This window comes from Melanotaenia boesemani, chromosome 1 (genome assembly GCF_017639745.1).
Source record: "Melanotaenia boesemani isolate fMelBoe1 chromosome 1, fMelBoe1.pri, whole genome shotgun sequence".
NCBI classification, from domain to species: domain Eukaryota; kingdom Metazoa; phylum Chordata; class Actinopteri; order Atheriniformes; family Melanotaeniidae; genus Melanotaenia; species Melanotaenia boesemani.
Window position 1 is genome coordinate 7757853 of NC_055682.1, and position 13632 is coordinate 7771484.

Below are 13632 nucleotides of genomic sequence, written 5' to 3' on the forward strand. Positions count from 1 at the left end.
ACCGCATTTTGTAATTGAGAGGGGCAGCCTTTCAAGGCGTGTCTTGTGGTCACCTCCTCACCTATTAACCAGTCAGCACTGAGCAGGTCACAGGCCCGAAGTGCAGGGATGCCTGTCCATGCCTGTCTGGCTGGTACAGAGATGAAGGTGGTCTGAGTTAAAGGGAACACGTGGAACCACAGCAGTTGTCTTTCATAGGAGGTTTTACGGGAATGTTCGCTGGTGGTTACAGTTATAACTTTTCAGAATTTTTGTTTCTCTTCCCCCTCTCACCAATGCTGAAGTTACTGTGTTTATTTTTAATTTTGTTACTTTCAGTACTCCATAAGTTTGTACTGAAGTTCCTCACTGCTCACTCATTCCTGACAATGACCTGGAGATCTAGGGTTCATGGGCAAGGTTTGGCATTCATATAAAAGTTGACATTATTTAGATAAAGCTCTCGAGTCCTGTTAGATTTTATTTTCTCTACAGCACATCAAATTGCGATTCAAGCAGTGGACTGGATTATTTGGGGAAGAAAAGAAAATCTCTCCTACATATTTAGGGTTGTTAATGGCTTGGTGTCATATGTACATGAGTTTTATTACACTACACTAACTAGCACGGTGTGAGCACTAGTTAATGGGATTCACCTTGTTTACACAAAATGGGCTAAAGAATATTGATCAAAGTTGTTTTCCTTTTTTTTTTGTTGTTTCCCCTGTTTGTCTGATTCTAGTACTAAGGGAGAAAAAACATCCAGTAACAGATGGGAAACAGGCTTGTACAAAAGTCAGAGTTGAATTGGGAATTTCACCTAAATTGTAATTAAGTTCTTGAATTTGAGTTTGAATTGAAATTGCTAACAGGAAGCGAAATTGCAATTTAAATTGCAGGAGGCAGAATTGTAATTCTATGAAATTCAAAGAAATTCATGATACATAACTGATGTATATTTAACAAAGAATCTTTGCAGTTTATGTCAAGTACAACATGAATTTCATACTGATATGATTCTATGTGCTTTATGTACACAATTCTTTACTATAGTAAATGACCTTATTTTTTTTTTAACCACAAATAAACATTAAAAACATACTCTATAAAACAAATCATTGAAACTGTAATGTCTTCCAAATTGTGAAAATTATAGGACATCACTTAATGTCCCAGAATACCTTGCTCTAGCCAAGTCTTCAGAATGGTTATCCAAACATTTTGGACATTTATTTTAGACTACACCCTTGTGAAATAAGCTAATTGAGGGCCATACTTGTTTTGTACTTATTATTTTTGGAATTAGAGCAATAAGCAAAATAACACATGTAAAATGACATCTGTGCTTGTTCATTTTGGTGAGCCAGTTCCCACAACAAAGAGGAAACCACAGAGCAATCTGCAATTACTGCAGTGTGATATGTTTTCTAACCCTAACCCACATTCTCACTGATATGTGATGAGAATGAATTTCTCTGAAATGCAATGAATTCAAATGACACTTCCTGTAATTTCAATTCAAATTTAATTCAACAATATGTGGGGTGGATTCATTTCTAATTTATTCAGGGAATTAAAGTTATTTGGAATTCTGACCAGTTTATCATATGCCAGATTAACCTGCTTCTCTTTGTGCTTGTCTATTTATGTATCTGCAGTTGTTCTGTGTAAAACTGATATGTAGATATACACTGCCTGTCCAAAGACTGACTGTTGTTTTGTTGGACCGCCTTTAGCTTTTATTATTTTATTGTTATGTGTTGATGCCTTTTACTATTTCTAAACATCTGTAATGCCTTTGTTTTATGTAAAGCACTTTGAATTGTCCTGTACATGAAATGTGCCTTGCCTTGCCTTACTGTTAGACACTAGACATGATAGCTGCATCATTTCTCCTACTCGCTCCTTACCCTGATGCTTCCATCACTCTGGAACAAGATAAATTTGGACCACATGACCTTCTTCTGTTGCTCCAAGGTCCAATCTTTAAGTTCCAAATGGAACTTTTCCTTGTTTATCCTATGATATGTGGCTACACAGCTGTTTAGTCCCAATCCCTCCAGTTCCCTTCACAGAATTGCTCAAACTTTCACTAATAAACATAGCCGTGAGTTTGTCACTTCTTTTATACAATGTGATATTCCTGAATGTTAATCGATCACGGCCGTTAAAGATTTTTCCCACCAAATTTCTTACTGAAATATAATCACCCATACTGTAATTATCCAATGGGAGGCTCCTAACTGTCTTGAATAGTTAAATCCAGGTAGTGACTTGTATTTTGGGGGATGGCCAGTGTAAGTAGGTCTGACCTTTGCTTGTTGATAACAAGCTGATGCCTTATTATTTGAAAAAAGTAAACATTTGGAAGGTGTTTTGTTGTTGAGCCATTTCTTTTTAACTAAATATTTGTCTAATTTGAATTTTTCTTATAATATTTTAGACAAGCAAGCATGTCCTGGTCATCATGGATAGATAACTAAAATGAGCAAAGAAGGGGAACTTTTCATCTAGCTTTATTAGTTTCAGAGCTAGAACTACTAAACCCATGTTTTTGCATCAGTGAATTAACTGCCAGTATTTTGTGTTTTCCCAAATAACAGCATAGTCTTGATTAACACAAGCAGTTTGGAATTATTATTGCTATTTCAGCCAGGCTGGCTAAAGTGATAACTTGTTGTTATATTCTTATTCTGTAACTGTTCATATTGTATCATGTTGGAACTCAATGATCAATTAAAATCATCATAAAAAATAAATTATTTCAAAATGGACAAACTGTATGATTGAGTATGATAGATTAGCAGGTTTTTTTTTTTTAAACTATAAAACCACATGCAAGAGCTCTACAACAAAATACCTGAATTTATTTTTTAGATTTCCTTTTTTCTCTCCTGACATCTTTCTTTCTTCATGAAGGAAGACATTTCTTTTTGGTGTAAACAAATACACACATATATGTAAGATTTGTCATCATGCTTCAGGTTAGCACATGGTGCCCGGTGGCATCACCAGATTTTTTAAACGCTGTAACAAATGCCATGCCATGTAGAGCTGCCAGGATGTCTGATTTATGTTTGGAAGTGCAAAGGTGTTGCTTTGTGTTTTGTCATGTGTGATTAAACTGCTTAATATGCTTGGCAGGCACACATGGAGGGGGCAGACAGCTGATTGCTTATGAAAAGTCTGCACAAGCTCCTGATTTGTCTGTTTCATTCTGTCCCTTCAGATGTGGGGAGAGCTGTACATGCCCCGGCACACATCACAGAAAAAGTGGTGCAACTCTTCAGGAGTAAAAGTGAGTTTACCTTCTTGGCCTCCATCCAGCAGAAGTCCTCCACGTCAGGAGTAATTTTCTCCATCCACGAGTCAGAACACAGGTAATCCATCTGTAAGCCTCTTCATTTTGGTCCATGATTCTGTTGCTGCATGATTTTTTTCTTTTTTTTTACCACAAATTAGTGAGCTGTGTCATTTCGAAAAAGTCCATTTAAAGTTCTCTTTTTAGATGGTTTCAGAAGGCTTTTGATAAGGAGCTGTAGAGAAGAGAGCAGCGTGTGATTACTTGATTAATCCAGGTTTATGCATATGCTCAGGGCAGTAGGATAATAAGATAATCTTCCATGATATTTCTTTCTTCAAGAGTTAAAAGTTCTAAACAATGGCAAGAATTCTGATGATAAGTAATATCTTGCAAAACAGGCAAAAGCCAAATAACTAAAAGACACAACATACCTTTGTGGTGACCTGCCATTAGCTACAAGAGTAAAGAAACAGGTATGAACCTTTATTTTCACTGAGTAAAATGAGTATTTTGAATTACGGCTAGAGGCAGTTGCCAGAATGTTACTGCGGAAAATGAATGCTGTAAGACATGACCGAGTGAGAGCAGTGAGCTCACCCCCGGCCCCCAGAGAAACTCCACAACTGTGAATTGTTTTAAAGGGCAGGCAGCATTGATTTTCCTCTCGCTCTCTGAAGGTAAAAGCCTTCAGTTCTGTAAAACATGCAGCCAAAGTGAGCTTGTAAGTGAGTGTGTATGGTGCATGTGTTTGCTGAGAATACAGAAAAAAAGCTAAATCATACTCAGTGGGAGAGAAGATGGACTCTCAGCTGATGGAGAAGCTTGTGAAGAGGGAGCTGGCCTTTTCAAATGTAGTAAACAAAGGCTCTGATTCTTCCAGATAGGGAAAAAAAAACGAGCCATTAATAGATGTACAGGTTTTAGTGAAAATATGACAAAAGCTAGCTTATGTTGTGTGTTTCAGCTCAAATAATTGAAATTGTTGCAGCAATGATGACAGCTGTGATTGTAGACTTCTAATGCACGTCCATTTCAGCTTTAAGATCAATGTAGGTGTAAAGGAACTTTGAGGATATTTATGTTATTCATTATTATGAAAGTGGTTTATGACATGGTGTTATTTAATATATCAAAAAAGTCTTTTCAGGAATTAAAAATAGCCATTTGACTCAAATGGTGCTTTGGTGTGGTATGAAAATGTATGATTAATTATTAGTCAGTTAAGCAGATAAAATTTTTAAAGTTTAGTCTTAAGTGTGGCAAGGAATTTTCTTATTTTGATATCTCCTTTATTACCATATGCTATATGTACAGGGCTCAAATTACACCGGGTCTTTCAAGGGAGCCTTATTTTTGCGCGTCAGTGCAACTTTGCATGTCATGTGCATGTGCATATTAGTGCATGTAGCACAGTCCAAAATATGGTTACTTTCAAAAATCCCAACTGTTACTACTGTATGCAGCATGTTTAATCAAAAACAGGGACGGAGAGTTCTTTAACAACCACAAAAGGAAGCTTATCAAGTGTTTGTAGAACGGACGCTCACAGCACACAACAAACAACAATGTTGCTGTCCATGGTGCTGAAAGAAACACAACGGATCACCTGTCTTTTTGGAAGATTTATTTACTTAGATAAATGGATAAACACACAAAGATGACAAATTAATGCTATTCTTTTTAAGAAATAACAGAAACTTTATTTAAAAATTAAATGTAACCTGAAAGTGGACATTTTTAGGGCTCCGTTAAAAAGTATTAGCTAAATGTTTTTAGGGGTACTCCTCTACCTTTCCAGGGAGCTAAGCTCCCCGTAGCTCCCCCGTAATTCGAACCCTGTTTATGTATTATTCATAATTTATGACATGTTGCAGCGTAATATATATTTATATATTATATTTTCTTGTATTAGTGAACAATGTGAATATGCATTGCTTTATAACTGTGCTCGTGTTCTTGGCCACTTTTTTTTAATTTTTTTTATGAAAGATACTTGATAAAGTAAAATATAGTAAACTTCGTGTTTAAGCCCAAGTCCATTCCTGCTGAAAAATGTCTTGTCCTCAATTGTGCTTCTCAAGGTGAAAGTTTCAGTCCCTTTTTTTCCTTGCTGTCTCTGTCAGGGCTTTTTTTCCACTTTCTGTGTGACATAACCTGCGGGCATAATTGTTGCACAGTGGGCTCTCTGAACAACAGCGAGGCAAGGCTAAATGGAGCCACTTGACTGTACTGCCCTCCTCCTTCAGGCACAATGACATGGATCATGCAACATATGTATCTCAGAGGAGTTTTTGGACTAAGCAAATGTTTTATCAGAGGCCCTCAGACATACTGATTTCTAAGCCATTGATAATATTTATTTTGCTTGGAAACATATTTGGTTTAGAGATGTAAAATTTCAAAGGCACTGTTCATTTACTTATGAATTTACATACAAATTACGTAGACATGCTTTTGAATAATAGTTTCATTTTGTAATTGAAGCAAAAGCTAGTTGTATTCATGCAAGAAACAAAACAAAACAAAACAAAAAGGACACTTAATTTTCAATTGCCTTCCGAACTTACTAATAGGGCTGTTCTGTTATAAAAGTTAAGTTGACGATTGTCATTGAAAAAATTGTTTAATGCTTCAGTTGTGTTGTTTTTGTCGTCTTTTACAGCTTTTAGTTTATTGGTATTGATTCTTATTCTGCCAGATTACTGCAAATCTTACAAGTTATCAAGCTTTCATTTTTCCATTTGGTTTAAAAACAAAAATTTATCGTCACAGTGGTGCAGAATTGTTTGGCTGCACTGCCAAGTCCATGATGGTAAAGTCGGAGCAAGCTGCTATTTTTGGTCACTGTTTGCAAATAAAAAATAAGAGATGGAGTGGTAGCAGCCACAGAAGAGAAATGCATGTCCTCGTTATTAGTTATCATGAATTATCACGTCAGGATGTCTTCATCAAAATGTGCTGAATATGAGAAGTTACAGTCCTACAAACAGAATTATTAAATAATTACAGAATAAGGATAAAGGCATACAAGTATAGCAGAAAAAAAATAATAAGATGATTTAATTTCTGTTTCACCCAGTTCTATACAGATGAATAAAGATGATTTAGGCAGAAATCTTCTGGCCTTTACTCTGAATCAAAATCTCAACGTTAGTGCTTTTAAGTTCCTTCTGATCCTTTTGCACATGGTTAAGATTTCTATACCTTTTTTTGGCAAAATAAGTTTTGTTCTGTCTAGCGTAACCCTTCATCCTTTGAGGATATGTGGAGGTGTAGAAATGTTTGTCTGGTTTGATCTGTGGGTCACTGACAGTGCTTCTCAAACCATTCTGCTGAAGTGAAACATCTCAGCACATGAAACTAAAGCCATCAGCATGACCAGACACCATACGGGTAGAAGGGCGTTGTTTCTTTTTTCATGGATTTTAAACTGACTTATCTAACATTTAGTATAAAACACAAACTACTTATTTTGACATTTACCTCCTACATATTTCAGAATGAAGTTGTGATCAGGTTACTGAGTTTTGGGACCTGTGTTTTGTCTTCTCATACAGTGTGCAAATATATGCAAATAGCTCAGCCAAACCACAGCATGTTATTTTGAGACAAACTGTTGTGTGAGTCAGACTCCCGTGCTGAGTGTAATTAAATTTGGTGAGGAGGACAGATCCTTCATTGGCTCAGTGCAGACCTGTGCTTCTTTGTTACAAAGGATTTGTTCTGAACCTCTGAATCCTCTCTGAAGGCCTTATTAGAGCCCTCTTCTGATGCACATGCTTTTCTGTTAACACAGGCCTACTGTTCAGCCAAATAACCAAGTCATTGTTGCTTTACAACTCCAATTCCAATCATACATTTCCTCTCTGTCCTTTCGTTACTTACTTCCATCCCTCTCTCAGCACAATCAAACCAGCCCCTTTTCCTTATGCCAACTCAGTTTCCACAATATGATAATATCCTTCTCTTCCCTGCTCTCATCCCCCGCTCTCCTCATCGTCAAAGTAAAAATGTCTTTTGAATGCAAGCATTTCTCAGAATCCATCGCAGAAGAGTAGTTGGTTTGGGGGGACTGTCTTTCTGTGCCCAACACTGGGGAATGTGGAAGGAAGTTTATTGCTGCTCCACTTGGCTGAATACAACAAAAGGAGATGATTTCTGCCCAGGCAGCAATTTTCTTGGTCCCAGGAATGCTTTCTTTGTCAGCAAGAGGCAGAAGCTCTGTGATGAACTAACTCAAAGCCTGGCTTCTCCACTGCTCTTCCTACCTGAGCACTCAAACTCCAAAGATGCTTAGCCTGCTCCTCCAGCTGCTCTGTTCATCTGCCTGCCCTTTTGTAACTCCACAGGTCTGTCTCTCCTTCTGTGACTCATTTCGTAAGTGGTTACAGGTTGTTCTCTCTTATGAAACATGCTGAGCAGAAAAGGGACTTGTTTGTGGAGACTCTTCTTTTGTAAAAGTTTGTGAATCTTGGCGAGGGGGGCATCTGACACAAAGCAGAATTCTTTTCACAGTTTTTCAGCAGTTCATAGGGACTGAGAGCAAACCTTGGTCTTATCGAGCTACACACCACATGGCAATGTTTTCATCAACTGTAACCTGGTCTTTATAGTTAAAAATGTGCATCCTGTATAGACTGAATAAAGCTGACTGTCCCTGTAGAAAAAAATAAAATGAAACTACTGGATTTTAGTAGAAAAAAAATAAAATAAGTGAAGTAAAATTATTATTTGCTATTTATTTTACCTTTACTTATACAGGTTTAACTTATTGAGAGATGGGGTCTCATTTCCAAAAGTAAGCTGTCCACAAAGTAGTATGTAGTTACAAATGTATAATACAGACATGACGGTCTTATAAAAGTGCTAAACAAAATTAATTTAAAAGTTACACAAACAGGAACAAGACCTCATTGTTGTTTTTTCCCCCAGTGTGCTTAAAATGAGTTTTAAATCCTCCAGCATGACCAAACTAGACAGCTTAAAATCCTGCTGTAATGAATCCAAGGTTGAGGGCAGAGCAAGATAATGCCTTTTTGTCAAGCTTTGTTACCCTGAAGGTAATGAAGGCCTGCAGGCCATTGCTGCACAGTCTGTGTGACATGTAAGAGGATACATATGTTTGCAGCTGAGGATGGGTTTGTAAATAAAGTTGTACCAGTGTAGAAGTCTGCATGTGGATAATGATGACCAGTCTACTACAGAGTATAAAGTGCAATGATGTATGAAGGGTGTACATCCTGTTTATAGACAACATATATACTATGTCACCATAATGAAAAGAGGTGAGAAGGTGTCTACAGCAAGTTTTTTTTTCTGGCATTGGATGAAAAACAAGCTATTTTCCTAAAGAAGAAACCAAATTTTAGTTTCAGCTTCTTTTAAAAGATGTTCAGTGTGGAACTTTATTATCAGTTAAGATATGTCTAGATATTTATGAGATGCTACACACTCAAAATGGGTACCTTGTGTGGTTGTAATGGAAGGGAAGAATAGAAGGCATTTTCTGGAAGTAGACCACAGATAAAGAAGAGCAAGCACCACTTATTCCAGTGTAAAAGGAGATTTCCTTGAAGAGTCTTTGCAGAGAGTCTGGTCTCTCCATGCAACCGCAGCCACAGTGTGTTGCTGCTGTCTCTATTTCTGTTTGTTTCTAAAACTCTGAAAATGTGCTGAATTTTTCAAAATTTCTCTTTCCATCAGATGGGTTTTGTGTGTGAATGTTTGAGAAGAGGGACCTGCGGGCATCGACACTGAACTGCTGATCTGCCCTGCGGAGTTGTGCTGATGGATGAGCTGCACCCTCTCACCTCTGTTAGACACCAGTTTCCACACTGCGCTCCCTGGATTATTCCAGGGTGTGAACTTACTGGCTGTATTTGCTTTAAGAAGGAGGATGCGCTACAGTGCAAATGATTCCCTTTGCTACTTCTGGCTTTTGTAGATTCCAGGCTTTTATTATTAGATTTTCTGTAACAATTAATGCTTGTGAGAGCAAAATAATCTTGGTAAATGTAGATTTTTATGCAAGTTAATGATGATATTGAAAAACAACTTGAACTTTGGAGTGTATTTCCACTGAAAGCTGTTATTTGTGATCTTGTATGGGCTTAAGAACTTAAAGAAAATGTTTCAAAACAGCTGCTTACAGATATGAACACTCAAAATTTCTGTGGCTAACAAGCTGTAAATGAATATCTATTTTGATGTCCACCAGAAATGTGGATGCCTCTGGGCTCTTGGGGCCCTGGGCCTTTTGCTCTAGCCGTCCTGGTTGGCTGGTGCCTGGCTAGGTCAGTGGCTGCCAATCAGCGCTGGGGTGGCTTGGGTTCATGCTCTAGGATTGCTGTTGATCGCGTGGGTCTCTGGGCTGCCCCAGTCTGCCTCTAGCCTCCGTAGAGGTGTGGTCATATTTGCACGATCACACTCGTCTCTGATCACTACTCATTCCTCATCCTCTGCATGCTGACACAGTCACTGAGTTGTCCAGTGGGTTTATACACTAAGAGCTGCTTTTGTTTATGTTTTTTTGTGTATTTCTGGTACTTTGGTTGTTGTAGTGATACATGTTGTTGCTGTCTTGGTTATTTTTTTTAGAAACTCCTGATGATTGTCAGATTAGTTTACCTGTAGAAGCTCTAGGAAATTCTGTGTTTCTGTACAGGTATAACAGTTGGTTGTCTGGTGTTAGGTTGGATTGAAAGGTCTTGCTGAAGGGCCTATGGTGGTTCACCTCTGTTGGCACTCCAGATCGAAGCCCACCTCCATCACTACTAGGCTACTACGCCCCCACTAGTCACCACTGTTTAATCCGCTGATAAGAGTATTTTGTGTCGTTCATTTCTTCAACTGTACATTCATCCATTCATTTAAGCATGTTAGAAATCCTGGATCCTGCACTAAGTGAGACTATGGAAGTCTACTTGAATCAGTTTGGATTAAATAAAGCTGAGCTGCGTTTGCGGAAAAACTTGATGTGTAATTATGAGATGGCGCCAGTTTGAGTCTACCGTCTTCAGGTGAGTCTCATTCATGTGCGACTTTCATGGAATACCCCATGTATCTTGGACAATGGTGATTATTTACGCAAACTCACTTAGTGCCCAAATTGAGTAAATTATCTGGCTTACTGGCTCTACAAAATCTGGAACAGTCGAGTCAGAAATGATTGAAGGACTACAATAAGCTATGGCTTGGATTTCTGGAATTTGAATTGCAGTTGATGTTTTATTCACTGATTTGCAGCCTGCACACTGATTCCACCTTGTCTGGTTTGCTCATTTACAGTTTAAACCTGACACCTTGATGACCAGGGACAAAGCAGTCTGTCTCGCACTCCAGTTCCTGCTAATAATGCCACATTTAACACAGTCCAAACTGTGAAAATGAGAATTGATTTCCTCCTGCAAATCACATCTCATTAATCAATAAATCTCAAGCTATGCGGGCCTGTAAAAGTTGCATCTATCTGCTATTCTTCCATTTATGATGAGAGGATCTGTTAAACCCAAGAACTCCTATCAAGGAGACTCATCCCATAACAACTGAGGCACAATGCCACCCAACCAATCCCTTTCAGATTTTCCAGGTCAGCAACTGAAGCATTGGTGTGTTTTGCCAGTGTAGTATCTGGTTTACCTCCTCCTTGTGCTCTACGGTCAAGCTCCAGAGGGCTGACCCTCCCTATTGAGCAGATAATTGGCTGTCAGCTTCCTCCATAAAATAGCTGCGTGACACTGGAGGTGAGGAAAAAGGACAGGATGATATACAAGCAACCCAGCACTCTTAGGCAGCCATTCATTTCCAAAACTTTTTTTTTTTACAGATGATACCACTGCATTTTGATGAAGTCACTTGTCATCTCAACAGCTTCTTCCCAGAGCTGTCGCATTACTTTCTAAAACCCTTCTGCTACCAACAATCTTTCTCTTAGAAGACACAATGTGCAAGCCTGCAACTGTGACTGTTGGTGTAGCTCTGTTTGAATCATTAGCACCTATTGAGGTCTCAGAATGTTGATAAGAAAACTTAGAGCTAATGTTTTATGTACCACAACATGAGCAGAGTAATACATTCTGCTTTCCTGCAGTGGGGTTGATGGTACTAGAGGCAGTAAATATATCAAAGGAATGCTACAATCAGAAGATTTCATAAATCCTTTGGGGTATCCATAGCTCAGTGAGTAAGTTCAGTTTTCCAACTGTAACGACAGTAGTTCAATCAGCAGCACCTCCATGTGTCAAAGTGTCCTCGGGCAAGACGCTAAACCCCACGTTGCCCTCAGTATGCTTATCACTCTAAGACTGCGGGGAGGGGGGTTGCTGCGCACGGTTATGAGTGTGTTAAAATGGTTACACATCGTAGAAATTAGAAATGGATTAAAAGGCGCTGTTTTAAGTGCATATCATTTATTACTACCAGGCACCAGGTACCAGGAACTGATCTAAATTTTACACAAATGTTTTAACCTTTATTCACATTGCAGTCCTTTACCAAACCTTTTGAGATAGCTGAGAAAGCTACCATTTAAGTGGGAGAAAAAAAATCCAATCACATTTCAATGGCTCTTACAGATCTGCAAAAACCGCTTGAATGCAAACTGAGTGGAAAAAGTATTAGACAAAACTCCGGGAAAAATTACCATCTTTAAGTATTTAAAAATGTTAGGGGTATAGGAATACACTGATCTGTACATACATCGATTCAATGGTCCGGCCAATAGTTTCAACTCAAACTGAAAAATCAAATGATAGTCAGACTGTACTACCTTTTGAAATTCTACAAATATTTAGAGCCCTTAAACAGGAGGAAAGTTTAGATTAAATGCTGTTTTAATTAAGAATTTAAAAGTTTTGAAAAGCCAAAATCAAGAAACACGAAAGTTTAAAAACAATAAGACATAGAAAGTAAAGGGTGTGTAAAGTAGGTCCTGACTGATATGGACGTTTTGAGGTCGTTGCAGATTCTGATATTTGGCAGAAAAAAATTCCGAAAACCGATTAATCGGCTGATTAATTAAAAAAAATATATAATGAATACAAACTTCATTTTTGGTTCTTTAATGCTTACACCAACAAAAATATGAATTACAGACAGAACATTTTACTGTTTTACAATATTTTGTCCTTTAGTATATGTTTAACTTTACAAAAGAAGAATTTCCAAAAACATGCAACAAAGCATTAAATAACCAGGAAATTATATAACCTTAAAAAAAGTCAATTTATAAATTTATTGTATAAATGAATGTTGAATTAATTAAATATATCTTGTTTTGTATTTCTTGCTGGTGCAACTTAGAAGTAGGTTAAAGTAAAGGTAGAAAAACGTGTTTAAAAAGTTGTAAAGAGGTAAATGTGAGAGGAAATCAACTAAAACATTAAAAGTGGGGCATTTTATTTTAAAATTTGCATTGTTCAATTTTTCTACCGATGGAGCATGCATGAATGTAGCTATCAGTTGTACTGATTAATTTTGTCTTTAGTTTAGGACATGAGTGTATGTCTTATATAACCAATATGAGTGAAGTTGGTTATGGAGCCTTCTGATGCCCTATAATGTTAAATATACATTTTCTTTACTCCAATATTTTCTTTGCCATGAAATGTATCATGGCATATATCATATATATATTTTGGGCATTAATCTGTTTTTTTTTTTCTTATTTTTTTTTTTTAAGTAATTTATTGGTGCTAAAATTAAAAAGAAAACTCTGCTAACCTGACAGGAAGTCTGTTTGATTCAGATTATGTTTTTACTTATTATAAACTTGAGTTGTTGATATTCTAAAAATGTGTTGCTGTTGATTCCGTATCGTGCAGTGAGTATGTCAAATGATGTAAACGTTTTGTTTACAATTACATCCTCTAAGTAGTTAGCTCCATTAAGTAAAGTTAAGTATTTTCTTGTTATGCAGGATGTCAGGATTGTTCCAGGTAGGTGTACATTTACATGGGAAGAGTGAAGACTTGGTTATTTTAAGGAATTACCCCCAGTCTATCAGAAGAATTTATCTACTACTTATGAAAGCATTAAATATATATTGTATTTAACAGCTTAATGCACTTTAAATCAGTGTTTTTCAGTCCCAGTTCTCAGGACCCACTGTTTTGCATGTATTAGACGTAACCCTGCTTTAACACACCTGAATGAAAGGAATGGCTTGTTAACAGGCCTGCAAAGAACTTGATGAGGAAGTTCATGAATCTGAATCAGGTGTGTTGGAGTAGGAACACATCTAAAACATGCAGGGCAGTGATTCCTGAGGACTGGGATGCGAAATCACTGCTTTAGATGTTTGTAGAGACTAAAATCAGGCTAAAGTTCATATTTAGATTACTAGAACTCAA

At 37.4% G+C, this 13632-nt stretch overlaps 1 protein-coding gene across 3 annotated transcripts in view; it reads left to right on the forward strand.

The window, feature by feature from the left end:
- Positions 1 to 13632, forward strand: part of LOC121641784 (protein kinase C-binding protein NELL1-like) — a 316585-nt gene that overhangs the window by 44596 nt on the left and 258357 nt on the right. For all 3 annotated transcript variants that reach the window (XM_041988075.1, XM_041988084.1, XM_041988092.1), the window contains exon 3: positions 3209 to 3359. In XM_041988075.1, coding sequence (XP_041844009.1) covers positions 3209 to 3359 — 151 coding nt within the window. The remainder of the gene's footprint in view (positions 1 to 3208; positions 3360 to 13632) is intronic.